Source organism: Rutilus rutilus, assembly GCF_951802725.1.
Source record: "Rutilus rutilus genome assembly, chromosome: 2".
Classification (NCBI taxonomy): Eukaryota; Metazoa; Chordata; class Actinopteri; order Cypriniformes; family Leuciscidae; genus Rutilus; species Rutilus rutilus.
The window spans coordinates 55515610-55542816 of record NC_140210.1 but is presented as its reverse complement, the minus strand read 5'-3'; the positions used below and the strand labels follow the sequence as shown (position 1 = coordinate 55542816).

The window sequence follows — 27207 nt, the reverse complement described above, 5'->3', positions numbered from 1 at the left end:
ACTCTTAAGAGTTAGGTGATTAGTCTCTACAAATTCGTATTTTATTATAAAGATAATAAGAATTATAAATATAATAAATTTCCCCTTCGTAGTATAAATCTACCTTTTTAGGTACTCTTCAACCGTGTTCGCTATACAACAATAACCCTGTTGTAAGCTGCCTCTTTGGCTAGGCTATCAATCAATCAAAGTTCACACTGATTATTTTTATATCAGAAATTATGCTCACCCTGTCGTAGTTTTCCCCCCGGTTGGAATCGTCCTGATCCAGGAAAGAAAAGGTGAAGCGTACTCAAAAAATTCCAAATTCCAGTCAGATGATTTAGAATAAATGTTTAACAATATTTATTAAAAAGAATCAAAATGAAAGATATACTTGTTACAGAATATAATAGAGTACACTGTTAGACCTTACCGGGTTTTTTTACAGTAAAATACTGGCAACACTGTTGCCAGTAAAATACTGTTAATTGTACAGTTCTTTACTGTAATCTAGTTTGTTTCTGTAAAAATGCACTAAATTCTAATTCAAGTTAACTAATTACACTTGCAGAAACCGACTGCCTTAAATTGACCAACTGTCATTTAAATGTATTAACTAAAATGTATAATGCATTAATAATGTGAGCAAAGTATTACTGTGAACTTCTTTAATTTGAGACAACTAAAAAACTATTGAACATAAAGAGATTTCCACTGGACTAGCAACTACACAGTCACCGCCTGTTAAATAAAGCAACATGCAGCAAATCATCAATGTTTGTAGATCTTCTCCTGGACTGAAGCACAGGCTCTACTCTTCAGCACAATGGTGACCCAAAAAATTAATTTTCAACCTGTTTTATAACTTACAGTTTATTACTGTTAAAATACATTTTGTGGGTGTGACTTTTTATCTTTCACTGTTAACCCTTTCAACTCCACAGGAAATCCACACTACAAAGAGTACAAGTAACATTGAGACAGTGCTGCAGTGAGATAATTAAGGGAATATGTAAGTGATTAACAAGCAGAATCACTGAAGAAAAGAGAAACACAAGAACAGAAAATAGAGAAACACAATAACTACGACTGACTTCCAGACATTACACATTATTACACTTATTATTAACCAGTTTGACTTTATTTCTGTCATACAGAAGTTGTTATTGCAAATGTTTGTTTGAAGTTACCATTATAGAGATCAGTGCTTGCTTTAGTTGGGATGCTGATGCTAAAACATTAGTTTTTCCGTTGCTGCTTGAGCTGTGTTTTTGCAAGTCACACTTGTGTGCACACAGTTTATGAATGATTGCGGTTGTAATGCTTATGATGACAAAATCATCATATTTCCTGTTCATTCATTTAGGAATTAATTCTTATTCATTCAGAGTTTTATCCTCGATCAAAAGTGTTACATTAGCACCACTGTGAAACTACAGCAATAAATTACAATCATTTTTTTTAACACATCATGCTTAAACCAAAAAAAAAAAAAAAACAGAGCTACACTGTCTTTTAGAAACACAAAGATATCACAATTTAGCACATTAATCTCAACAATGGTGGCAATATTTCTTTTTTTTATTATTCATGCAGCAGTGCATGCTGGGAGTTTTATATTATCCTGGAACCCAGCATGCATTGCGACATGAAACTTTTCACCATTGTTGAGATTCATGTGCTAATTGTTGATATTTGTGTGTGTCTGAGTCAAGCAGGAGTAAAATAAAATTGAATGCACTATATGATTATGATATTTTTCAGATAACCTGATTACAGAAATATTGATTTAATTTTGTAGATACACAGATTTATGCTAAATATGACATACCCATAATTTCAATGAATATATACAGTAAAAATCTGAAAATCAGACATGTCCAAGATGATTGTGACATCATCACAAAAGAATAAAAACACCTGAACATCTTTCTCTTGACTCTTTCGTGCCATAACAAATGTGTTTTATAAACTCACTGTTACAGCAGTCAGAGAGAGATGAATGGTAAGAAGTCCAGGGACAAGAGACCAACTAAAGCAAATACTGATCTTCATCATGGTGACAACAAATTTTATTATCAACTATATCTCTTTTAATTCTCAACAAGAACTTTTGTACATGTATGAAAGAAATAACCGTAAACTGGTTTGTAAACTGGTTTCACACTCAGTGTTGCTGGAAGTCAGTTGTAGTTTTTGTGTTTCTCTTTTTTCTGTTCTTGTTTCTCTGTCCTTCAGTGATTCTGATTATCAGGTGTTCATCAGTTTCTCAATTCACTCACTTCTTTTCATTCACTCTGTCAAGGGGACTATATTAGTGAACTAATGTAGGGAATAGTGAATGAGGGTATAGGGTGTGATTGGGAAAACAGCCTCTGAGTGTTGATTTTGAGCACTGTTCATTTACAGTATATTCCTGTAGGCTAGTTTTGTTATCTACGGTATATTACTGTTTTAATGGAATATGGTATTATATTGTCAGAATTTGGCCTTTTTTTTACAGCAAGGGCTAACAGTGTACTTAAACTAACAGAGTAATATTAGCTAGGCTTAAAGCTCCTTGCATCCGGAAACTGCTGGCGTTCCGGATTGGAGATTGCAAGGAAGAGCAAAGTAAATTCTGTCCAGGTCTCTTCTTTTATAGTCCAGATCCGAATATATTCGTCGTATTTACTGTATCACATGTACAACTGCTGACCCCAGCAAATGTCTAACACTCTATTACGATACCCGCATGACTGTCCAGTCAGCGGCATGCCCCCGAAGATACAATAGCTCCCCTGTATGTGTGGACAAAGACCCTTGTCACTGCTCTCTCATGTGACTTGAGAGTAGCAGCAATGGACAGAAAACTCTTTATACAAAACAATATTTTTAGACAGTCATATGCTTTAGTAAACCAGAAAGCGCATCTGCAGCATTATTAGTTACAGGCTTTTTATTGTGACCCTTCCTTCGTTGACGTCAAGTTTGAGGTGTGGGTGAAGGGAATGAAATGCCACTTTCAGATGGAGTTTCGTGACTCCTCAACACACTGTCTATATATACATGTACATATATGACATTAGGCTTAGTTCATGTTTTTACTCCAAACTCATTTCATAACATACATTTTAATCTGGCACCACCCGTCTCATCTTCAAATCACGTTCTTCTAATTCTTCTGAGGTAAGTCCAAGGTAAACGTACTCGGTTACTAACGTAACCTCGGTTCTCTCTAGAAGAGGGAACGAGTACTGCGTAAGATATCTTACGCTAGGGGAAAATCCTTTTTCCGCGAGATATTGAAGCCAAAAATTATCCTTAATTTTGTAATAATGCAAAACGCGTTGCGGCAGCATGCAGACATAGGCGAGACAGCTCGCGCGCCTATTGGCTGCTCTGCGGCAACTGCAGCAGCCTATCGAGCGAGGCCTGGCGTGACGCCAGACCCAATCAGGGCACTTCGCGCCCGCTGCGTCACGTCCCGCCGAAACGGGCGTGGTCTAGGCCTATAAATACCGCTCGCAGGCAGCTATTATCTGGTTTTTCATCATCGAAGCAACCAGAGCGTGTGCATGCACGGCAAGATACGCAGTACTCGTTCCCTCTTCTAGAGAGAACCGAGGTTACGTTAGTAACCGAGTACGTTCTCTTACGAGAGGTCTCTCGTACTGCGTAAGATATCTTACGCTAGGGGACCCAATGCAAAACGCCGTGCATGCTGAGATCTGACACCAAAGACCCAAGGGCGAAAGCCCGGGGTACATATAGTGCACAATCACTCAGGGAACTCACAGGGAGTCCAGGAAGAGGGAGGGGCGAAGCCGCACTCTTCCACATATGGTAGCGTCGCTGAGACGCGAATTTCATCATACAGACAGGGCGGGGTACGGCCTGAACTGATGGGGGAATGTGGGTCTTACACAGTTTGCCCAGGCACATCTCGTGCTGCTACTTTTTTTACTGTCGAACATTGAGCTGTGCTCAGTAGACGCAGCATTCTGAGCTGATCGCATCAGGTCAGACAATACTGGTAAACTTAGACCGACAGCAGCCTGGCCTGCAGGGCGGGAACCTCTAGGCTATAAAACCTTATAAATGTAGACGGGGAGGCCCAGCCTGCCGCCATACAAATATCTTGCAAGGCAATCCCACTTGACCAGACCCACGAAGAGGCCATGCCTCTCGTGGAGTGCGCTCTGACACCCAAAGGGCACTGCATGCCCTTGGAGGCGTATGCCAGCGCTATAGCATCAACTATCCATCTGGATAGGCTCTGTTTCGACGCGGCTAGTCCCTTAGAACGTCCGCTAAACGAAACAAAGAGCTGTTCCGTCTGTCTGAAACCAGACGAGCGAGACACATAAGCTCGTAATGCCCTGACTGGGCAGAGGAGGCTCGCGTCTCTTTCCTCATCAGGGACCGGTAGGGCTGACAGGGAGATAACCTGCGCCCTAAATGGTGTGTTGAGGGATTTCGGAACATAACCATGCTTAGGTTTGAGTACAACTTTTGAGTCATTAGGCCCAAACTCCATGCACGCCGCGCTCACAGAGAGCGCGTGCAGATCCCCTATGCGCTTCACCGAAGCGAGAGCCAGCAAAAACACCGTCTTGAAAGACAGGTGTTTCAAATCGATTGACTGTAAAGGCTCAAATGGCGCACCTTTCATGGCTTCCAGAACCGTAGAAAGGTCCCATACGGGGACTGAGGGAGGTCTGGGAGGATTCAGTCTCTTAGCCCCTCTAAGGAAGCGGATGACTAAATCGTTCCTTCCTATTGACTGACCAAGCGTTGTTTCTGAGAACGCTGCTATAGCCGCCACATAAACTTTGAGCGTGGAGGGGGCTCTGCCCCCATCCAACAGCTCTTGTAGGAAGGAAAGCACCTCCGCCACACCACAGTCTGTGGGTGACACACCACGGGCTGTGCACCAGCCCGAAAACACTGACCATTTCGAGGAATAGAGTCGTCTCGTAGACGGAGCTCTAGCCTGCGTGATCGTGTTTAATACTCCTTCAGGGAGTCCAACATGTACCCGTTGATGGCCCAGACATGAAGGGACCACAGTTCCGGGTGAGGATGCCAGATCGAACCGTGGGCCTGTGAGAGGAGGTCTCTCCTCACTGGTACTGGCCACGGGGCAGTACTTGCTAACTGCATCACGACTGGGAACCAAGGTTGGTTTTTCCAGAACGGTGCCACCAGCAGTACTGAGCATCCTTCTTCCCTGATCCGTTCTATCACCTGAGGCAGGAGAGAGACGGGGGGAAAAGCATAGAGCGGGCGGCGGGGCCACACATGGGCCAGCGCGCTCCTGCTCTTTGAGAAAAATTCCTGACAGTGAGCGTTTTCTTGAGACGCAAACAGGTCTACTTCCGCTCTGCCGAATTTCTTCCACAGCAGTTGGACTGTCTGTGGGTGTAGAGACCACTCGCCTGCCGGAACATTGTTCCTGGACAGTCTGTCCGGTCCTATATTCAGGAGCCCTGGCACGTGCGCTGCTCTGAGCGAGCGCAGGTTGCACTGAGCCCATACCAGGAGGCGTTCTGCCAGCCTGTACAGGTTCTTGGACCTGAGGCCGCCCTGGCGATTTATGTAGGACACCACAGACATGTTGTCCGAACGGACCAAGACGTGGCGTCCCTTTATCTGGGGACAAAAACGCGTCAGCGCGTTGTCTACTGCCAGCATTTCGAGGCAGTTTATGTGCAGGAGCTTCTCCCGTTCCGACCACTGGCCGAAGAACGGTCTGCCCTCGAGCAGCGCTCCCCATCCCGAGGTGGACGCGTCCGTGGACACCACTTTCACCCTCGAGGAAGTCCCCAGGCTTACACCTAATTGGTACCAGTCGTTCGCTCTCCAAGGTTTCAGAGCTGTGACGCACTTCTGATTGACCCTGAGGCGAAGCGAACTGGATGCCCACGCTCTGCGTGGGACTCGCGCTTTCAGCCAAAACTGCAGCGGGCGCATGCGGAGCAGGCCCAGCTGGAGCACTGACGATGCTGAGGCCATGAGACCTAGCATCTTCTGAAATTTCTTGAGCGGGACAGACGCGCCGCAGCGAAACGTGGTGATAGTCGCGCTATCATGGACAGCGAGTCCAATTCTGTGCCCAGGAAAGATATCTTCTGACTGGGTAACAGAGAGCTCTTCGCCCAATTGACACTGAGACCCAAATCCTCGAGGTGATCGAGTAAAATGGTCGTGTGTTCTATGAGCACTGCGCGAGATTGCGCTAGAATCAGCCAATCGTCCAAATAGTTCAGCACTCGTATGCCTCTCATTCTGAGGGGTGCGAGCGCCGCGTCCATGCACTTCGTAAATGTACGGGGTGCCAGGGACAAACCGAATGGCAGGACTGTGTACTGATATGCCTGGCCCTCGAAGGCGAATCTCAAATATCGCCTGTGACGTGACGCTATCTGTATTTGAAAATACGCGTCTTTCAGATCTATTGACACAAACCAATCTCCTTGGCGAATCTGCACAAGGATTTGTCTGGTCGTGAGCATCCTGAACTGTCGCTTCACAAGCACTTTGTTCAGTTGCCTTAGATCTAGTATGGGTCTGAGACCCCCGTCTTTTTTCGGTACCAGGAAGTATCTGCTGTATAGCCCTCCTTCGCTCTGAACTTGAGAGAGAGGCTCTATGGCCCCTTTGCTCAATAGTTTCGTCACTTCGGCTCGAAGTAAATGTGCTACTTCTGTTTTTACCGTGGTCTCGACGCGCGCCACATAGCGGCGAGGGCGTCGGCGAAACTGCAGCGAATAGCCTCTTTTTATAATGTTCAGCACCCACTTCGAAACCCCGGGCAGCTTTGCCCATGCGTCTGCATGGATAGCTAGGGGTTGAATACGAAGCGCGCTCCGCTCGCTCAGCGATGGAGAGGCTTCGGCGTGCTGCAACACAAGCATCGCGCTCGTGACATTTGAGGCATGGGGCGCGCTGATAACAGCGGGCAGATTGCCCGCGCTCGACTCCTCTGCGGTGGTCAGCCGCGAGGGGGGGTGCTGGGCGGTTCCCGTGGGAACTGTCATGTCTATGTGTGGATGTGGGCGCGGGACAGCGGGCACATTTATCACACCGAAAACATCGTTCGCTTGCGTGAAGCGAGTGCACGTTGGTTTCGTTTTTACAGAAACCGTGAGACATGCACAACGCGGTGTTAGTGGGCACTGGGTAGTGGGCACATTCACCATGTTTGAAGCGCAACCGATCTGAGTCGGTTTTATGAGCGCGAGCCCTGTGTGACAGGCTGTGCTTGTGTGTAGGGATGGGCACTGGGCAGTGGGCATTCTTACTACACATGAAACACCATCGGCCGTGGCCGGGACACCAGAAAATACACTCTTTTGGGGATTTATCTGGGTAGCCGTGAAAACGGCATTTGTGTGCAGGCAAGCGGGTGACAGAACCGACTTGTTGGCTGCAGAAAACACTGGAACAGTCACATTTGCTGGAACTGGACGAGCGAATAGCTTTGGTGTGAGTCTGGCCGCAGCGGGACTTAAACACCGTCGTTTTCCTAGCTGTGCTAGGACGACTTCGGGGCCTCGGGCTTCACCGTAATCCTAGGTCGCGGGCCACGTACAGCGGGGCGGCGACCGGATGAACGGGAGCGCGGTCTCGCGCTTCGGGCCTGGCGGCGCTGTGAAGTGGAGGCAGTGGACGGTGGCTGTGGCTGTGAGCTCTGAGCAGACGGTTTCGCACGGCCTGCTGCAGAGCTGGAGCGCTTCGGGAGGAAGTGCTTCATAGCCTGTGACGCTTTCTGTACCTCTGCGAATCTCTCCGCGAAATCCTTGACGGAGGATCCAAAGAGGCCTGTGGCGGAAAGCGGGGCGTCGAGGAACGCGGTGCGCTCAGACTCGGCCATTTCCGAGAGCGTCAGCCAAAGATGTCTCTCAGTCACGGTGAGAGAGGCCATATTCCGTCCAATGGCTTGCGCTGCAGACTTAGTAGCACGGAGAGCGAGGTCCGTGGCACTCCTTAAGTCCGGCACGCAGATCGCGTCAGGCCCTTCCTCATCCAGCTTACGGAGGAGATCGGCCTGGAAGATCTGAAGCGTTGCCATGGTGTGCAGCGCTGATGCAGCTTGCCCGGCGGCGGAGAAAGCGCGGCGGAGCAGGCTTGACGTCGTGCGGCAAGCTTTAGAGGGTAGGGCCGACTTAGCACGCCGTCCAGCAGAGGGCGGGCATAAGTGGGCCGCTATCGCCTCTTCGACCGGCGGCAGCGAAATGTATCCTTTGTTCTTGGCATCGTCAACAGCGGAGAATGCCAAAGAAACAGCAGGACGCACTCTAGCCGAATGGGGGGCGTTCCAGGACTTGGCGACTTCTTCGTGTAACTCAGGAAGAAAAGGCGCCGGTCTGGACGCAGGCGAAGCGCGCTCCCCAGGCAGGAAAAATCCATCCAGCCGGTTGTGAGCGGGCTGTTCAGGCGAAGACCACTCGAGGCCGAGGCTCGCCGCGGCCTGTGCGAGTACTCGCATGAGCTCCGTCTCGATGGACGCTCTCTTGCCTGAAGACATGCGGGCAGGGGGCGCGGGGTCCTCAGAGCCCGCCCAATCCTCACTGCCTGACGCCAGGATAGAGCAGGAATCATCCTCTCCCAGCAGGGCTTCCTCATCCACGATGTCAACGGAAGCGGCGGCAGACGGCGGCCGCTGTCCGTCAGGAAGCGAGGCTGACGAAGCCGGGGAAGCAAGCGGGCGAACCGGCGAGCTTTGGCGGCTGAGGGAGGGTTCCGGGGCCCGCTGGGCACGGCGCTTTTTATGGCGCGACGCCGCGGCGGGCGGGGGAGCAGTCTCGGTGAAGAAGGCTAGGCGAGTCCTCAGAGTCGCCATTGCCATCAGCTCGCAGTGAGGGCAGCCGCCGTCAGCGAGCGCGAGAACTGCATGTTCCTCACCCAGGCAGGAAACGCAAATCACGTGGCGGTCCCCGTCGCTGAGTGTGGCTCTGCACGAGCCGCAGGAAGGCATCTTTAAAAAGACGCTAGCTCTTTTAGAATGTGTGTCGCGGCGGCGACACACACACACAAAAGTACAGTGTAATAAAGGGAAGGATATAAGCGCCGGAAAGCGCAGCAGGAAGGCAGGAAGGCGGCGCGGCCAGCGACTTCAGTGACTCGTCCCGCTGAAGGTGCTCTCTCTCAGACGGCGCGGCTTCTTCTCCGGCTCCAGCGATGCGTGTGCTTCGCTTGAAGGATGAAAAATCAGATAATAGCTGCCTGCGAGTGGTATTTATAGGCCTAGACCACGCCCGTTTCGGCGGGACGTGACGCAGCGGGCGCGAAGTGCCCTGATTGGGTCTGGCGTCATGCCAGGCCTCGCTCGATAGGCTGCTGCAGTTGCCGCAGAGCAGCCAATAGGCGCGCGAGCTGTCTCGCCTATGTCTGCATGCTGCCGCAACGCGTTTTGCATTATTACAAAATTAAGGATAATTTTTGGCTTCAATATCTCGCGGAAAAAGGATTTTCCCCTAGCGTAAGATATCTTACGCAGTACGAGAGACCTCTCGTAAGAGAACAGCACAGCACAGCACAAACTGTCTTCCAAACTCGATGAAAAGCAGAGGAGTAAGTTACCGAAGTCTCTGATTCTTTGTTTTGAGGTGATGAGGGCGTTTACAGGTCTGCGTTTCTCCGCATGGATCATTTGCATGTCAACCGCTTGTGCGCGCGTGGGTGTGTTCAAATAAAATTTAATGAGGACGCGTTTGAGAAACTGTACATGCCGCTGCTTTCGTATGGATTACTTAAAAATAGAATATTTGTTTTTTATATAATTTACATACTTTAAAAATAGAGATTCTAAGCGTTGTATAGACATGCGTTTCAAGTCTGTGTGACAAACATTCGCTGAGTTACAGGTCATTTTCTGTCGCGTTTCAGAATGAGTTTCACATTGAGACTGACGGCAGAACGTGCATCATGTTTATTTTCTTTGTTTTACGAAAAACACAACATTTTGTTTTTATTATGAGTGTACACAAATAAAAGACATTTAACAGTTTTGAATGATGTACAACACAAGTATGTAAAATCAAAATCAACAGAGTATTTTGCACTGATATGAAAAAAAAAAGAGCAGATCACGCAGGCGTGATTTCCGACCTCAGGGGGTTAAACTTGTCACCTGTTTTGTTGCAACACCACCGCCACGACCAATCAGACGGGGCTCATGCTTATAACAGTATCCTGATGGTGTAGACTCATTTAGACCGAAATAATCATTTGGTTTAAGCCAGGTTTCAGTAAGGCAAAGTACATCGAAGCTATTATCTGTGACTATTTAATTTACAATAACTGCCTTAGGTGTGAGTGATCTAATGTTTTGAAGACCTAGCTTAAGAAATTGTTTTTGTTCACTAATAGCGAGATTTTCTGTTTCAAAAACAATTAGATTTTTCCTAGGTCCTGCTTTAGATTTATTATTTGATCTCACTAAACGAGGAATAGACACAGTTTCTATGCAATGTTCTACACTAGTATTTATATCAATTAAGTTGGTGCAGCAGAGACTGTAATTTGGACTTTTGGTTACTAGTCAAACGGTATTTAACGACTTGGAGATGTTATCAGACAGAAGATCTGCTCCGATTCTACTTGGGTATAAGCCATCAGCGCGGAAGAGCCTAGGACGCTCCCAAAACAGATTCCAATTATTTACAAAGAGCAGTTTCTGCTCATTACACCATGACATTAACCATTCATTTAGCGTGAATAATCTACTGAACTTTTCATGCCCTAGTCGGTACGTGGGAAGCGGTCCAGACACTATGATCGTTGTTTCAGGCGAAAACAGAGGAGGAGGAAGAGTGTGAGTATAAGAGGAGGAAGAGTGTGAGTATAAGAGGAGGAAGAGGAGTGTGAGTATAAGAGGAGGAAGAGTATGAGTATAAGAGGAGGAAGAGTGTGAGTATAAGAGGAGGAAAGTCCAAAAGTCCAAATGAGTGTGACCAAAATAACCAAAAGTCCAAATGAGTGTGAGTATAAGAGGAGGAAGAGTATGAGTATAAGAGGAGGAAGAGTGTGAATATAAGAGGAGGAAGAGTGTGAGTATAAGAGGAGGAAGAGTATGCGTATAAGAGGAGGAAGAGTATGAGTATAAGAGGAGGAAGAGTATGAGTATAAGAAGAGGAAGAGTGTGAGTTAGAGGAGGAAGAGTGTGAGTATAAGAGGAGGAAGAGTGTGTGAAAGAGGTGATGAACGAGGAGGAAGAGGAAGAGGAAGGTGTGGAGAATGTGGTCAAGGCTGGATCTGCTTCAGGGTTTTCCTCTTCTCCTGCAGAGATGATATTCTCCGGCCGGACCGACATGAAGACGTGAAGCTGAAGCAGAATAAATCTCTCTCACTGACCTTGATTCTGCAGTTGCTCAACTCTTCTGACTGTACTTTACAGTAACATGCTTTTCATTTACAGTGTTTTACTGTAACCTTTTGGGCTTCTGCAGTTGGTCACTGTATTTCACAGTATGCAAATGCTGAATATACAGACATTCGACACTATACAATATTCAGTACAATACTATACAGTACTTGCAGTGCATACAGTATTTATTCACTCACCACTGTCAGGTGTCAGTACTACTTTATTACATAATTGCAAAATTTGTTTACTTTGTTACAATAAATAATTAAATATTTCTCCTGTAACTGCATGCTTTGGATTCTGTGTACTCCATTTTTTTTTTATGTAGTGTCTAACGAATGATCTGTAGTGTTCTCTCTTCACTCCTCTGTCTTAAAGTAATTCACACTGAGATTATTTATTTACATTTATCTTATATTTCCTGTAATGAGTCGCTGTTTTCAAATAGTAATAAAGAATTGTCATGTTTTCATGGCCCAATATAACAGATAAAACTACATTTACAGTTTGATGAATTCTGTGTTTCAGGGGTTTCTAGTGCTGATTGGGGTGTGAGTTACAGTCCTTCACACATCTGTGCACTAAAGGACTCAACAGTGATAATGAGATGCACTTATAAATACCCTACTGGATATAAGATCAAGAAAGTGTTCTGGACAAAAGGCCCATTGCAAGAGGGTGTAGAGCCTCCAGATCTGTCTGAGGACCCTGAATACAGTCAGAGGCTTCAGTATCTGGGAGATAAACAGCAGAACTGCACCGTCAGACTGAGTCATGTGACACTGAAGGATTCACACATGTACTATTTCAGAATCATCACTGATAAAGATATGAAATGGATTGGTAAACCAGGAGTGACTCTTACTGTCACAGGTGAGTTTGATGAGGTTTATCTCTTCTTCTGTGCATTATGTTGAATAATAATCAGTGTATGACAGCAGCACTAGATATAATGTGTGTGTGTTGTGTTCAGATCTTCAGGTGGAGTCTCCTGAGAGAGTGACAGAGGGAGATTCAGTCAATCTGACGTGTAAAAGCAGCTGCGCTCTGACTGACAGAGCAACATTCATCTGGTACAGAAACTCACAGCCATTAACTGAGAGAAGAGACAGAAACAATGAACTCCTGCTGCAGTCAGTCAGAAGAGAGGATTCAGGCAGATATAGCTGTGCTGTAGACGGACACACTCACATCTCTCCTGCTGTTCAGCTCAATGTCATGTGTGAGTGCAGATTATTTTAGTATTTTTAATAACCAGAGATTGTGTTTGAATTAGATGATTTAGGGTTTTAATTTTTGTACTTTTTAGTCCCTCCCAGGAGCGTCTCAGCATCCATCAGTCCATCTGGTGTAATAGTGGAGGGAGATTCAGTGACTCTGAACTGCATCAGTGACTCAAACCCTCCTGCAGAAATCAGCTGGATTAAACGAGGAACGATTGTAGGATCTGGAAGAATCTACAACATCTCAAAGATCAGCTCTGATGACAGTGGAGAATACAAGTGCAAGTCCATCAATGAACATGGAGAGAAATACTCTGATGCTGTGACTTTAAATGTCATGTGTGAGTTACTGATGGTTCAGTGTCTGTGACATTAAATCCTCTAAACATCTGTAATTTCAAGTTTAATATGATTGTTAATGATATCAATGTTTCTCTGTTTTAGATCCTCCCAGGAGCGTCTCAGTGTTGATGAGTGGATCTGGTGTAATAGTGGAGGGAGATTCAGTGACTCTGAACTGCATCAGTGACTCAAACCCTCCTGCTCTGAACTTCAGCTGGTTTAAAGGAGGAATGATTGTAGGATCTGGAAGAATCTTCAGCATCTCAAAGATCAGCTCTGATGACAGTGGAGAATACAAGTGCAAGTCCATCAATGAACATGGAGAGAAATACTCTGATGCTGTGACTTTAAATGTCATGTGTGAGTTTATTATAAAACATTAGATGTTAATTCTCTGTTTGGATTAATTTGGTTCATATTAGTCATTTTAAAAATGTGTCAGAGGTCTTAAATAATTTGGTGATTGTTATTAGACCCTCCCAGGAGCGTCTCAGTGTCCATCAGTCCATCTGGTGTAATAGTGGAGGGAGATTCAGTGACTCTGAACTGCATCAGTGACTCAAACCCTCCTGCAGAAATCAGCTGGATTAAAGGAGGAACGATTGTAGGATCTGGACGAATCTTCAGCATCTCAAAGATCAGCTCTGATGACAGTGGAGAATACAAGTGCAAGTCCATCAATGAACATGGAGAGAAATACTCTAATGCCGTGATGTTAAATGTCATGTGTGAGTTACTGATGGTTCAGTGTCTGTGACATTAAATCCTCTAAACATCTGTAATTTCAAGTTTAATATGATTGTTAATGATATCAATGTTTCTCTGTTTTAGATCCTCCCAGGAGCGTCTCAGTGTTGATGAGTGGATCTGGTGTAATAGTGGAGGGAGATTCAGTGACTCTGAACTGCAGCAGTGACTCAAACCCTCCTGCAGAAATCAGCTGGTTTAAAGGAGGAACGATTGTAGGATCTGGAAGAATCTACAGCATCTCAAAGATCAGCTCTGATGACAGTGGAGAATACAAGTGCAAGTCCATCAATGAACATGGAGAGAAATACTCTGATACTGTGACTTTAAATGTCATATGTGAGTTTATTATAAAACATTAGATGTTAATTCTCTGTTTGGATTAATTTGGCTCATATTAGTCATTTTAAAAATGTGTCAGAGGTCTTAAATAATTTGGTGATTGTTATTAGACCCTCCCAGGAGCGTCTCAGTGTTCATCAGTCCATCTGGTGTAATAGTGGAGGGAGATTCAGTGACTCTGAACTGCAGCAGTGACTCAAACCCTCCTGCAGAAATCAGCTGGTTTAAAGGAGGAACGATTGTAGGATCTGGAAGAATCTACAACATCTCAAAGATCAGCTCTGATGACAGTGGAGAATACAAGTGCAAGTCCATCAATGAACATGGAGAGAAATACTCTGATGCTGTGACTTTAAATGTCATGTGTGAGTTACTGACGGTTCAGTGTCTGTGACATTAAATCCTCTAAACATCTGTAATTTCAAGTTTAATATGATTGTTAATGATATCAATGTTTCTCTGTTTTAGATCCTCCCAGGAGAGTCTCAGTGTTGATGAGTGGATCTGGTGTAATAGTGGAGGGAGATTCAGTGACTCTGAACTGCATCAGTGACTCAAACCCTCCTGCAGAAATCAGCTGGTTTAAAGGAGGAATGATTGTAGGATCTGGAAGAATCTTCAGCATCTCAAAGATCAGCTCTGATGACAGTGGAGAATACAAGTGCAAGTCCATCAATGAACATGGAGAGAAATACTCTGATGCTGTGACTTTAAATGTCATGTGTGAGTTACTGATGGTTCAGTGTCTGTGACATTAAATCCTCTAAACATCTGTAATTTCAAGTTTAATATGATTGTTAATGATATCAATGTTTCTCTGTTTTAGATCCTCCCAGAAGCGTCTCAGTGTTCATCAGTCCATCTGGTGTAATAGTGGAGGGAGATTCAGTGACTCTGAACTGCATCAGTGACTCAAACCCTCCTGCTCTGAACTTCAGCTGGTTTAAAGGAGGAACGATTGTAGGATCTGGAAGAATCTTCAGCATCTCAAAGATCAGCTCTGATGACAGTGGAGATTACAAGTGCAAGTCCATCAATGAACATGGAGAGAAATACTCTGATACTGTGACTTTAAATGTCATGTGTGAGTTTATTATAAAACATAAGATGCTAATTCTCTGTTTGGATTCATTTGGTTCATATTAGTCATTTTAAAAATGTGTCAGAGGTCTTAAATAATTTGGTGATTGTTATTAGACCCTCCCAGGAGCGTCTCAGTGTTCATCAGTCCATCTGGTGTAATAGTGGAGGGAGATTCAGTGACTCTGAACTGCATCAGTGACTCAAACCCTCCTGCAGAAATCAGCTGGATTAAAGGAGGAACGATTGTAGGATCTGGAAGAATCTACAACATCTCAAAGATCAGCTCTGATGACAGTGGAGAATACAAGTGCAAGTCCATCAATAAACATGGAGAGAAATACTCTAATGCCGTGATGTTAAATGTCATGTGTGAGTTAATGATGGTCCAGTGTCTGTGACATTAAATCCTCTAAACATCTGTAATTTCAAGTTTAATATGATTGTTAATGATATCAATGTTTCTCTGTTTTAGATCCTCCCAGGAGCGTCTCAGTGTTGATGAGTGGATCTGGTGTAATAGAGGAGGGAGATTCAGTGACTCTGAACTGCATCAGTGACTCAAACCCTCCTGCAGAAATCAGCTGGTTTAAAGGAGGAACGATTGTAGGATCTGGAAGAATCTACAACATCTCAAAGATCAGCTCTGATGACAGTGGAGATTACAAGTGCAAGTCCATCAATGAACATGGAGAGAAATACTCTGATACTGTGACTTTAAATGTCATGTGTGAGTTTATTATAAAACATAAGATGCTAATTCTCTGTTTGGATTCATTTGGTTCATATTAGTCATTTTAAAAATGTGTCAGAGGTCTTAAATAATTTGGTGATTGTTATTAGACCCTCCCAGGAGCGTCTCAGTGTTCATCAGTCCATCTGGTGCAATAGTGGAGGGAGATTCAGTGACTCTGAACTGCATCAGTGACTCAAACCCTCCTGCAGAAATCAGCTGGTTTAAAGGAGGAACGATTGTAGGATCTGGAAGAATCTACAGCATCTCAAAGATCAGCTCTGATGACAGTGGAGAATACAAGTGCAAGTCCATCAATGAACATGGAGAGAAATACTCTAATGCCGTGATGTTAAATGTCATGTGTGAGTTACTGATGGTTCAGTGTCTGTGACATTAAATCCTCTAAACATCTGTAATTTCAAGTTTAATATGATTGTTAATGATATCAATGTTTCTCTGTTTTAGATCCTCCCAGGAGCGTCTCAGTGTTGATGAGTGGATCTGGTGTAATAGTGGAGGGAGATTCAGTGACTCTGAACTGCAGCAGTGACTCAAACCCTCCTGCAGAATTCAGCTGGATTAAAGGAGGAACGTTTGTAGGATCTGGAATAATCTTCAGCATCTCAAAGATCAGCTCTGTTGACAGTGGAGAATACAAGTGCAAGTCCATCAATGAACATGGAGAGAAATACTCTGATACTGTGACTTTAAATGCCATGTGTGAGTTTATTATAAAACATAAAATGCTAATTCTCTGGTTGGATTAATTTGGTTCATATTAGTCATTTTAAAAATGTGTCAGAGGTCTCAAATAATTTGGTGATTGTTATTAGACCCTCCCAGGAGCGTCTCAGTGTTCATCAGTCCATCTGGTGTAATAGTGGAGGGAGATTCAGTGACTCTGAACTGCATCAGTGACTCAAACCCTCCTGCAGAAATCAGCTGGTTTAAAGGAGGAACGATTGTAGGATCTGGAAGAATCTTCAGCATCTCAAAGATCAGCTCTGATGACAGTGGAGAATACAAGTGCAAGTCCATCAATGAACATGGAGAGAAATACTCTAATGCCGTGATGTTAAATGTCATGTGTGAGTTACTGATGGTTCAGTGTCTGTGACATTAAATCCTCTAAACATCTGTAATTTCAAGTTTAATATGATTGTTAATGATATCAATGTTTCTCTGTTTTAGATCCTCCCAGGAGCGTCTCAGTGTTGATGAGTGGATCTGGTGTAATAGTGGAGGGAGATTCAGTGACTCTGAACTGCATCAGTGACTCAAACCCTCCTGCTCTGAACTTCAGCTGGTTTAAGGAGAATGAAACCTCAGCTGTTGGATCTGGACAGAGTTTCAGTGCACTACAGAGTGGACGCTTCTACTGTCAGGCTCACAATCAACATGGATCTCAGAGATCAGACGCTGTAACTGTCACTGTTAAAGGTAGAGCGGCTCATATACTTACATTACTCTTTCTAAAGTAAAAGAAAATACTTTTCACACATTACAAAGAATACGTTTCTGAATTTATGATTTATACAAATGTTTTAACCACTATTTTTAAGACTGCCCCTCCCCGACACCTGTGGGACACTTGCCATTATACATTTACACTGTTAACCCTTGCTGTAAAAAAAGGCCAAATTCTGACAATATCATACCATTTTCCATTAAAACAGTAATATACCGTAGAAAACAAAAATAGATTACAGGAATATACTGTAAATTAAAAGTGCTAAAAGTCGACACTCAGAGGTTGTTTTCACAATCACACCCTATACCCTCATTCACTATTCCCTACATTAGTTCACTAATATAGTCCCCTTGATTGAGTGAATGAAAAGAAGTGAGTGAATTGAGACACTGATGAACACCTGATAAGCAGAATCACTGAAGGACAGAGAAACAAGAACAGAAAAAAAGAGAAACACAAAAACTATAACTGACTTCCAGCCACAGAGTGTGAAACTAGTTTACGATGATTTCTTTCATACATGTACAAAAGTTCTTGTTGAGAATTAACAGAGATTTAGTTAATAATAAAGTTTGTTGTCACCATGATGGAGATCAGTATTTGCTTTAGTTGGTCTCTTGTACCTTGACTTCTTACCATTCATCTCTCTTTGACTGCTTTAACAATGAGTTTATAAAACACATTTGTTATGGCAAGAAAAAGTCAAGAGGAACTTGAGCAGATGTTTTGGGGATTTTGTGATGATATCACAATCATCCTGGACCTGTCTGATTCTCTGATCTTTCCTGTGTATGTTGAATTAATGGGTATTATTATTTTGCATATATCCGTGAATCTACAACATGAAATCAATATTTCTGTTACCAGGTTTACTGAAGAATATTGTAATCATGGAGTGCATTAAAACATTTTTAACTCCTGCTTGACTCAGACACACACAGACATCAACAATCAGCACATGAATCTCAACATTGGTGACAATCAAAAGTTTAAAGGTATAGTGGAGGATCTTTCCGAATTTTAGATAAGACCCGCCCTCTCCACTTTTTGAAAAGTTTGATTGATTCACCAGAATGATTGACAATTAGGAGGACCAATAGAATAGGTGATCCACCCGGAAGTAAAAAATCCTCCGCTATACCTTTAATGTTGCAATGCATGCTGGGTTCCAGGATAATATAAAACTCACAGCATGCACTGCTGCATGAATTAAATATATATATATATATATATATATATATATATATATATATATATATATATATATATATATATTGCCACCATTGTTGAGATGCATGTGCTAAACTGGGATATCTCTGTGTTTCTGAAAGAAAGTGTAGTTCTGTTTCTTTTGTATATGCATGATGTGTAAAAAAAAATGAGTCATTGTAATTTATTGCTGTGGTTTCACATTGGTGCTAATGTAACACTTTTGATTTAGAATTAAACTCTGAACGAGTGAGAATAAATTCCTTAGTGAATGAACAGGCAATATGATGATTTTATCATCATAATCATTACAATCGCAATCATTCACTAACTCTGTGTGTGCACAAGTGTGATTTGCACAAAAACACAACTCAAGCAGCAAAAGATACACTAATGTTCTAGCATCAGCATCCCAACTAAAGCAAGCACTGTTCTCTATAATGGTAACTTCAAACCAAACATTTTCAATTAAACATCTCAATAACAACTTCTGTAGATGTATGACAGCAATAAAGTCATACTGGTTAATAATAAGTGTAATAATGTGTAATGGCTGGAAGTCAGTTGTAGGTCTTGTGTTTCTCTATTTTCTGTTTGTGTGTTCCTCTTTCCTTCAGTGATTCTGCTTGTTAACAGCAGGTGTTCATCACTAATGCTCAACAATCACTTACATATTCTCTTAATTATCTCACTGCAACACTGTCTCAATGTTACTTTTTACTCTTTGTAGTGTGGATTTTCCTGTGGGGTTGAAAGGGTTAACAGTGTAAGATAAAAAGACACACCCACAAAATGTAGGTTAACTGTAATAAACTGTAAGTTATAAAACAGCTTTATACTGGCAACACTGTTGCCAGTAGTTTACTGTAAAATCTTGTTTTTTGGGTCACCATTGTGCAGAAGAGTAGAGCCTGTGCTTCAGTCCAGGAGAAGATTTACAAACATTGATGATATGCTGCATGTTGCTTTATTTAACAGGCGGTGACTGTGTAGTTGCTGGTCCAGTGGAAATCTTTTTATGTTCAATAGTTTTTTAGTAATTTCAAATGATAGAAGTTCACAGTATTACTTTGCTCACGTTATTACAGTTTTTCTCGATTGTTTACACACATTTTCTGAAAGCATGCCTCATATTCCCAGAACTCTACACATAAATCCAAAAAACACACACACAATGGGCAAAACCCCTCAATTCTCCTGCAAAATGAAACTTTACATTCAAAACAATGTTATTTCTTCTCAAAATGGTATTTTGTTTTCAAATGACACACACAAACCATCATATGAATAGACATTTATAAGAACCAGTTGAACACTGATATGCTCAATGGAAAACACTTCTTCTCCATTCATCATAATGATTTAGGCCTTTTTTTGTTCAGTGTTGCACTTACTACAGACAGTACATACATAAGTGTGTTGTAAAATATTTGAGAATATTGTTTTTATACTCAGAACACACAAATACACGGAAACAAATATATTTTATTTTTCCCACAAAAACATTGTACACAGTGTACATCCCAACCAACACAAAGTTGTACATACAGTGGTCTACATACAAAACAACAGAAGAATTGACTGTATACAGTTACAGTAAAAAAAAAAAAAAAAATCCAGTGTTGGCATCCATTGCTCCATTGAAGAGCTCACCTGTGGCCCTTTTATGCTAAAGCTCTGATTGCTAATTGTAAAACTGTGTGACGGGTGTTTGCCCATGTGATGAGTCAGTGTGCATATTTGAATGGCAGTGTGTTCCTTGTGAAAACAAGAGATTTTCTGCATGAAAATTGTGCCAAAAGCAGAGAATTGTGTGTAGTGTTTTGAAAAAGGTGTGTTTTAGAAGTGCAATTTGAGTGTAAAGCAGGAATTGTGCTTGTAGTTTAGCAGAATTGGTTCAGGGGGTTGGTGAATGAGTTACATGTTGTGGTCATTGTGTCTCAAGTACCAGTATTTGTGTGTAAACAATCGAGAAAAACTGTAATGCATTATCAATTTTAGTTAATACATTTAAATGACAGTTGGTCAATTTAAGGCAGTCGGTTTCTGCAAGTGTAATTAGTTCATTTGAATTAGAATTTAGTGCATTTTTACAGAAACAAACTAGACTACAGTAAAGAACTGTACAATTAACAGTATTTTACTGGCAACAGTGTTGCCAGTATTTTACTGTAAAAAAACCCGGTAAGGTCTAACAGTGTGGTCACCAGAGGAGTCTGGATGTTATAGTGGAAAAGTTCAAGAAGTCCTCGCTGCAGCCTGTAGCACGATGACGTAGTTGGATGATCCAATACGTACTGAATGGGGAGGTTCGGATCATTTTGCCAGAGGTGGGAGTAAGTCTCTAAATGCAAGTCTCAAGTCAAGTCCAAGTCTTAACATTGCAAGTCAAAGTCAAGCCAAGTCATTCTGTTGTAAGGGTCAAGTCAAATCAAGTCAAGTCATACTCTTTGTCAAGTCAAGTCAAGTCGCAACTTAGTCATCAAGTCATACCAAGTCACACACAGGCTTGTTTTACACATTTTTTAACTCTGGGACTTTTATTTCTTATTTCTTATTTCATGGTGACTTTAAAATACAATTGTTGATTTCATTAAAACGGATATTAAATTAAGTCAATCTGGTTAGTAATAGGTGAAGCTGGTAAAGCTGTTTGAGTTGTTTAATAGACCTTTCTCACAATAACCGGAAATACGTAATCGTTGTGGAAGCGGAGTTCCTGTCAAGCGTCAACACACCAGAAAAGCATAAACGCAGGCAAGTTTAAAATGGATCAAAGAGTCTACACAACTTCATTAACGGATTTGCCAAATATTACATTTGCTGATGTGACGACTCGTAGAGGAAAACTCCATCACCAAAAAGAAAAAACGAAATAAAGGGTAAAACAATTTCCACACGGAATTTGTCCATAAATATCAAGGTAAGTAGAGAGCGAGGCTAACTGTTACTTTACTGTTAATTAAAATGACACATCATTAGCGTGTCAATAGCTCTTGCTAGTTGCTTGTGCCATTTGTTTATGTTGCTTTGACTGCGGAGGAAGTAGATTACCACGACGATTGCGTATTTCCGGTCACAAATACGAAAGTTGTGAGAAAGGTCTATCCTCCTCTGCTGAGATCTTCACAGATTTAATGTCTTCTTTTCTCTTCAGTTGATTTCAACTAAGACTGTGGCTGAAGTCAGTTGTAGTTCTTGTGTTTCTCTGTTCTTCAGTGATTCTGCTTGTTAACAGCAGGTGTTCATAATTAATGCTCAATCATCAGTTAATTATCTCATTAACTTCAACACTGCTTTAACTCTGTAGTGTGCACACATATGAACACTGAGAAGTGTTAATTTAACATGGCCGTTTTTCTGTGTACTATTACATAAATCTTACCCTTTTCATTTACATATGACTGACATTTATGAATCACATTCAGTTTATTAATACAATTACATAAATCTTATCTGTTTCATTTATATTTGACTTAAAAATATGAATTACATTCAGATTATTAATTGGTTTATGTTAAAACTATGTAATCCAAATGGATGGAAATTCTATATGCAATTTAAATACATAAATCGTACTCGGTTACTAACGTAACCTCGGTTCTCTCTAGAGAGAGGAACGAGTACTGCGTAGAATACGCTAGGGGAAAATCCTTTTCCACGAGAATACTGAAGCCAAAAAATTATCCTTTAATTTTGTATTAATGTAAAACGCGTTGCGGCAGCATACAGACATAGGCGAGGCAGCTCGCGCGCCTATTGGCTGGTCTGCTGGCAACTGCTTAAGCCTATCGAGCGAGACCTAGAGTGACGTCAGACCCAATGAGGGCGCTTCGCGCCCTCTGCGTCACGTCCCGCCGAGACGGGCGTGGCTTAGGTCTATAAATACCGCTCGCAGGCATTATTTCTCTGGTTTTTCATAGTCGAAGCAACCAGAGCGCGTGCAGGCACGGCAGGATACGCAGTACTCGTTCCTCTCTCTAGAGAGAACCGAGGTTACGTTAGTAACCGAGTACGTTCTCTTACGAGAGATACTCTCGTACTGCGTAGAATACGCTAGGGGAACCTACTGTAAAACGCTGTGCGTGCTGGGATCTGATACCATAGACTCAAGGGCGACAGCCCGGAGTTCATACAGTACATAATCACCCAGGGGACTCACAGGGAATCCTGGAAGAGAGGGGGTTAGCCACTATCTTCCTTATAGCAGCATAGAGCAAGGATTGCAATACTCAATAGCTGCATAACTGACAGCGCCAGTTATGAGATTTTGGCCATACTAGACCGACAGTAGTCTGGCCTGTAGTGCGGGAACCTCTAGGTTGTAAAACCTTATAAATGTAGACGGAGAGGCCCAGCCTGCCGCCATACAAATCTCTTGCAAGGCAATCCCACTTGACCATGCCCACGATGAAGCCATGCTTCTCGTGGAGTGCGCTTTGACACCCAGCGGGCACTGCATGCCCTTGGTTGTGTAAGCTAGCGCTATTGCGTCCACTACCCATCTGGATAGGGTCTGTTTCGAAGCGGCTAGTCCCTTAGAACGCCCACTGAACGAAACAAAGAGCTGCTCCGTCTGTCTGAAAACAGACGAGCGAGACACAGAAGCTCTTAACGCCCTGACTGGGCAAAGGGAGCTTTCGTCCATATTTCCTTCAGTGACCGGCAGGGCAGACAGGGAAATGACCTGTGCTCTGAACGGTGTATTGAGGGATTTAGGAACATAATCGTGCTTAGGTTTGAGTATAACTCTAGAGTCATTCGGCCCAAATTCCATGCACGTTGCGCTTACTGAGAGCGCGTGTAAGTCCCCTATGCGCTTCACTGAAGCGAGAGCCAGAAGAAACGCCGTCTTGAAAGACAGGTCTTTAAGATCAATCTTCTGCAAGGGCTCAAATGGATGACCTTTCATGGCTTCCAGTACCGTAGAAAGGTCCCATATAGGGACTGTGGGACGTCTGGGAGGATTCAGTCTCTTAGCTCCTCGAAGGAAGCGAATGACTAAATCGTTCCTTCCAATAGACTGGCCGAGCGTGGTCGAAGAGAACACTGCTATGGCCGCTACATAGACTTTGAGCGTGGAAGGGGACCTGCCCTTATCCAACAGCTCCTGTAGGAAGGAGAGAACCTCCGTCACACCGCAATGCAGGGGTGACACACCACGAGCTGTGCACCAGCTAGAGAACACTGACCATTTTGAGGCATAGAGACGTCGCGTAGACGGAGCTCTGGCCTGTGTGATAGTGTTTAACACTCCCTGTGGGAGGTCAGCGGGTACCCGTTGATGGCCCACACATGGAGGGACCACAGCTCTGGGTGAGGATGCCAAATCGAGCCGTTGGCTTGAGAGAGGAGATCCCTCCTCAGAGGCACTGGCCACGGGGCGGTGCTCGCTAACTGCATCACAATTGGGAACCAAGGTTGGCTCATCCAAAGTGGGGCTACAAGCAGCACTGAGCATCCTTCTTCCCTGACCCGTCCATCGAGCAGCGCTCCCCATCCCGAGGTGGATGCGTCCGTGGACACCACCATCACTCTCGAGGAAGTCCCCAGGCTTACACCTGATTGGTACCAGTCTTTTGCCTCCCAAGGTTTCAAAGTTGCAATGCATGCTTGATTGACCTTGACGCGAAGCCGACCGGAGGCCCACGCTGTGCGTGGTACTCTCTTTCTGAGCCAGAACTGCAGTGGGCGCATGCGCAGAAGGCCCAACTGGAGAACTGAAGATGCTGAGGCCATCAGACCGAGCATCCTTTGAAAGGCTTTGAGAGGGACTATCGCGCCGCAGCGGAACGAGCCGGCTGCGCGCCGAATGCCCAGTGTGCGCTGAGATGACAGGCGTGCTGTCATTAGCAGCGAGTTCAGCTCCATTCCCAGAAAAGATATAATCTGTCTGGGGAAAAGCGAGCTCTTTTCCCAGTTCACTGCGAGACCGAGATTCTCGAGGTGATCGAGTAAAATCGTCCTGTGCTCTACGAGCTCTGAGTGAGATTGGGCTAGAATCAGCCAGTCGTCCAGATAGTTCAGCACTCGTATGCCCCGTAATCTGAGGGGTGCGAGCGCTGCGTCCATGCACTTCGTAAATGTACGGGGTGCCAGGGACAAGCCGAAAGGCAGGACTGTGTACTGATATGCCTGGCCCTCGAAGGCGAATCTCAAAAATCGCCTGTGACGTGACGCTATCTGTATTTGAAAATACGCGTCCTTTAGATCTATTGACACAAACCAGTCCCCCTGGCGGACATGTGCGAGGATTTTTCTGGTTGTGAGCATCCTGAACTGGCGCTTCATAAGCGCTCTGTTCAGCTGCCGCAGATCTAGTATGGGTCTGAGACCCCCGTCTTTTTTGGGCACCAGGAAGTATCTGCTGTAAAGCCCCCCTTCGCTTTGAGCTTGAGATAGGGGTTCTATAGCCCCTTTGCTCAACAGTTTCAAAATCTCGGCTCGAAGTAGATGAGCTACTTTCGATTCTACCGTGGTCTCGACGCGCGCCATGAAGCGGCGAGGGCGTCGGCGAAACTGCAGCGAATAGCCTTCTTTTATGATGTTCAGCACCCATCTCGAAACCCCGGGAAGCTTTTCCCACGCAGGTGCGCGAGTAGCTAGGGGCTGGATGCGAAGCACGCTCTGATCGGCTCGCGATACAGCGGCTTTTGTGTGCTGTGACATAAGCGTCGCGCAGGGGGCGCGCTGATAACAGCGGGCAGAATGCCTGCGCTCGACTCCTCCGCAGTGTTTAGCTGAGAGGAGGAGGGCTGGGCTAGTTTCATGTCTGTGTGTGGGCGTGGGCGCAGAGCAGCGGGCACATACACCACCTTTACAGCATTGCTCGCGTGAGCAGAGCATATGCATACTGGTCCTGTGTTTACAGGGACCGTGAGACATGTGGGAAGTAGCGTTTGTGGGCACTGGGTAGTGGGCACTTTTGCTACATTTGAAGCGCAATCGATCTGAGTCGATTTTATGTGCGCGGGCCCTGTGTGAAGGGCTGTGCTTGTGTGTAGGAATGGGCACTGAGTAGTGGGCATTTTTTCTACACATGAAACACCGTCGGCCGTGGCCGGGACACCAGAAAATACACTCTTTAACCCTCTGGGGTCTGAGGTGTTTTTGGGGTCCTTGAGATGTTCTGACATGCCCTGACATTTGTGCTTTTTTCAGTTGCTTATAAACATAGTAATGGCAAAAAAAAATTACACACTATTTAGCACAAACAGGGCTACCATAATATGTGAGCAACAAGAATGTACATGTCTGCATTTTTGAGAGAATAATGTTTATGCGTGGTTATTGAAAAAACTAAAAACTAAAGTTTCTGAAATAAGACCACAAAACACACACTAAATATGTGCCAATAAGACTTTTGTCTAATGGATGTCATCGCCTAGTGTTTTTTCTTCAAAATTATGTGAAAATCACCCTGCCTAATCATTCACATAACACAATACATTGATTTGAATTTTGCAAAGCACTTTCTGTTTGGAAAGGCCATATGCGGAGTGGGCGTCACAGATCATGCATATGTAGTGGTTCACACCTCAGGAGACAATGGGGCCCGCATACTTAATTAGCCATTCATTCAGGTGAGTCACTGAGCCACAAGAATGCAAGAGCAACAGTTGGAAGCATCTCAATTCTTTTTTATTTTTCCACATATTGTGCTTGCAATTTGGCCTATAATATCCAAGGAAAACATGTAATTGTGCCGTTAATTCTCATACTGTATTTTCAGTTTTGGAATATTTATCCTCTCCCCAAATTTGTCACTAATAAAACACAATAAAAATTATTTAAAGAAAAGGCTTATATTTACCTTTTAATAGTTTGTTTACATCTACCTTGTAAATATTTAAATAAACAACAATTCAAGTGTAATCTTTCTTTGTACAAACTAAAGTATACATTTTATCATACATATTTCAAAGTTAAGGATTTGATTGATTATTTGATTATTTTTGACAAAAAAATTGGCAAATAAAAGCTTATTTGAGGTGGCAGATATTTTACAGTAAAAATGTATAATCTATCCAAAACTAATCAACGAAATGTTGTCTTTCATATGTCTGTAACATAGGTCTTTCATTTTTATTATAAGGAATATAAATGCTAATTTGCAGTTTAATACGTTGCTTATACAAATATATATATGTGCATACACACACACACATATACATGTGTATATATTTATACACAAAAATAAATTTTATTTATATTTTTTATATACATTTTTTTTTCCACAAATTGTGCTTGTAAATTGTATAATATCCAAGGTAAACATGTCTAGTAATTGTGCAGTAAATTCTCATACTGTATTTTCAGTTTTGGAATATTTATCCTCTCCCCAAATTTGTTACTAATAAAACACAATAAAAATTATTTAAAGAAAAAAAAATTATATTTACCTTTTAATAGTTTGTTTACATCTACCTTTTGAGGGACATTTTCCCTTATTATTATTATTCCTCACAGCGCTGCGAGACGGTGTAAACAAGTAATGATCTGAATAAACTTGTGTTTTCTTGAGCTGATATGGGGCTCGAGAAAACACAGCCCCTCACAGGTTTGCGCCGTGGATTCCCGCGAGTCAGACGCGGATACTGTGTTTGTTTTAGGCTCGCGCAGTCTTCACTCGGACGCGCGCTTCAATCCGTTGTGGAGACTCTCTTTTCGTTCCAGTGAAATTACAAAACAAAATACACACACACACATGTCTCTGCCTGAT

At 43.4% G+C, this 27207-nt stretch overlaps 2 protein-coding genes across 4 annotated transcripts in view; both read left to right on the top strand.

The window, feature by feature from the left end:
• LOC311279815 (B-cell receptor CD22-like) overlaps window positions 1-14484 on the top strand; it is a gene marked incomplete at its 3' end in the record, with an annotated part of 57992 nt that extends 43508 nt beyond the window's left edge. Inside the window, exons 10-15 of the mRNA XM_084391557.1 lie at window positions 12645-12899; window positions 13003-13260; window positions 13374-13628; window positions 13732-13986; window positions 14100-14368; window positions 14458-14484. Coding sequence (XP_084247683.1) covers window positions 12645-12899; window positions 13003-13260; window positions 13374-13628; window positions 13732-13986; window positions 14100-14368; window positions 14458-14484 — 1319 coding nt within the window. The remainder of the gene's footprint in view (window positions 1-12644; window positions 12900-13002; window positions 13261-13373; window positions 13629-13731; window positions 13987-14099; window positions 14369-14457) is intronic.
• A 17-nt stretch (window positions 14485-14501) lies between these two features.
• Window positions 14502-27207, top strand: part of LOC311286312 (hemicentin-1-like) — a 41469-nt gene continuing 28763 nt past the window's right edge. The window contains exons 1-8 of one of the 3 annotated variants that reach the window (XM_084402456.1): window positions 14502-14712; window positions 14816-15073; window positions 15187-15441; window positions 15545-15799; window positions 15913-16167; window positions 16271-16525; window positions 16639-16893; window positions 16997-17245. In XM_084402456.1, the coding sequence (XP_084258582.1) occupies window positions 14583-14712; window positions 14816-15073; window positions 15187-15441; window positions 15545-15799; window positions 15913-16167; window positions 16271-16525; window positions 16639-16893; window positions 16997-17245 (1912 nt within the window). In that variant the 5' untranslated portion in view covers window positions 14502-14582. The remainder of the gene's footprint in view (window positions 14713-14815; window positions 15074-15186; window positions 15442-15544; window positions 15800-15912; window positions 16168-16270; window positions 16526-16638; window positions 16894-16996; window positions 17246-27207) is intronic. The other 2 variants (XM_084402458.1, XM_084402457.1) reach the window with 2 other exon arrangements.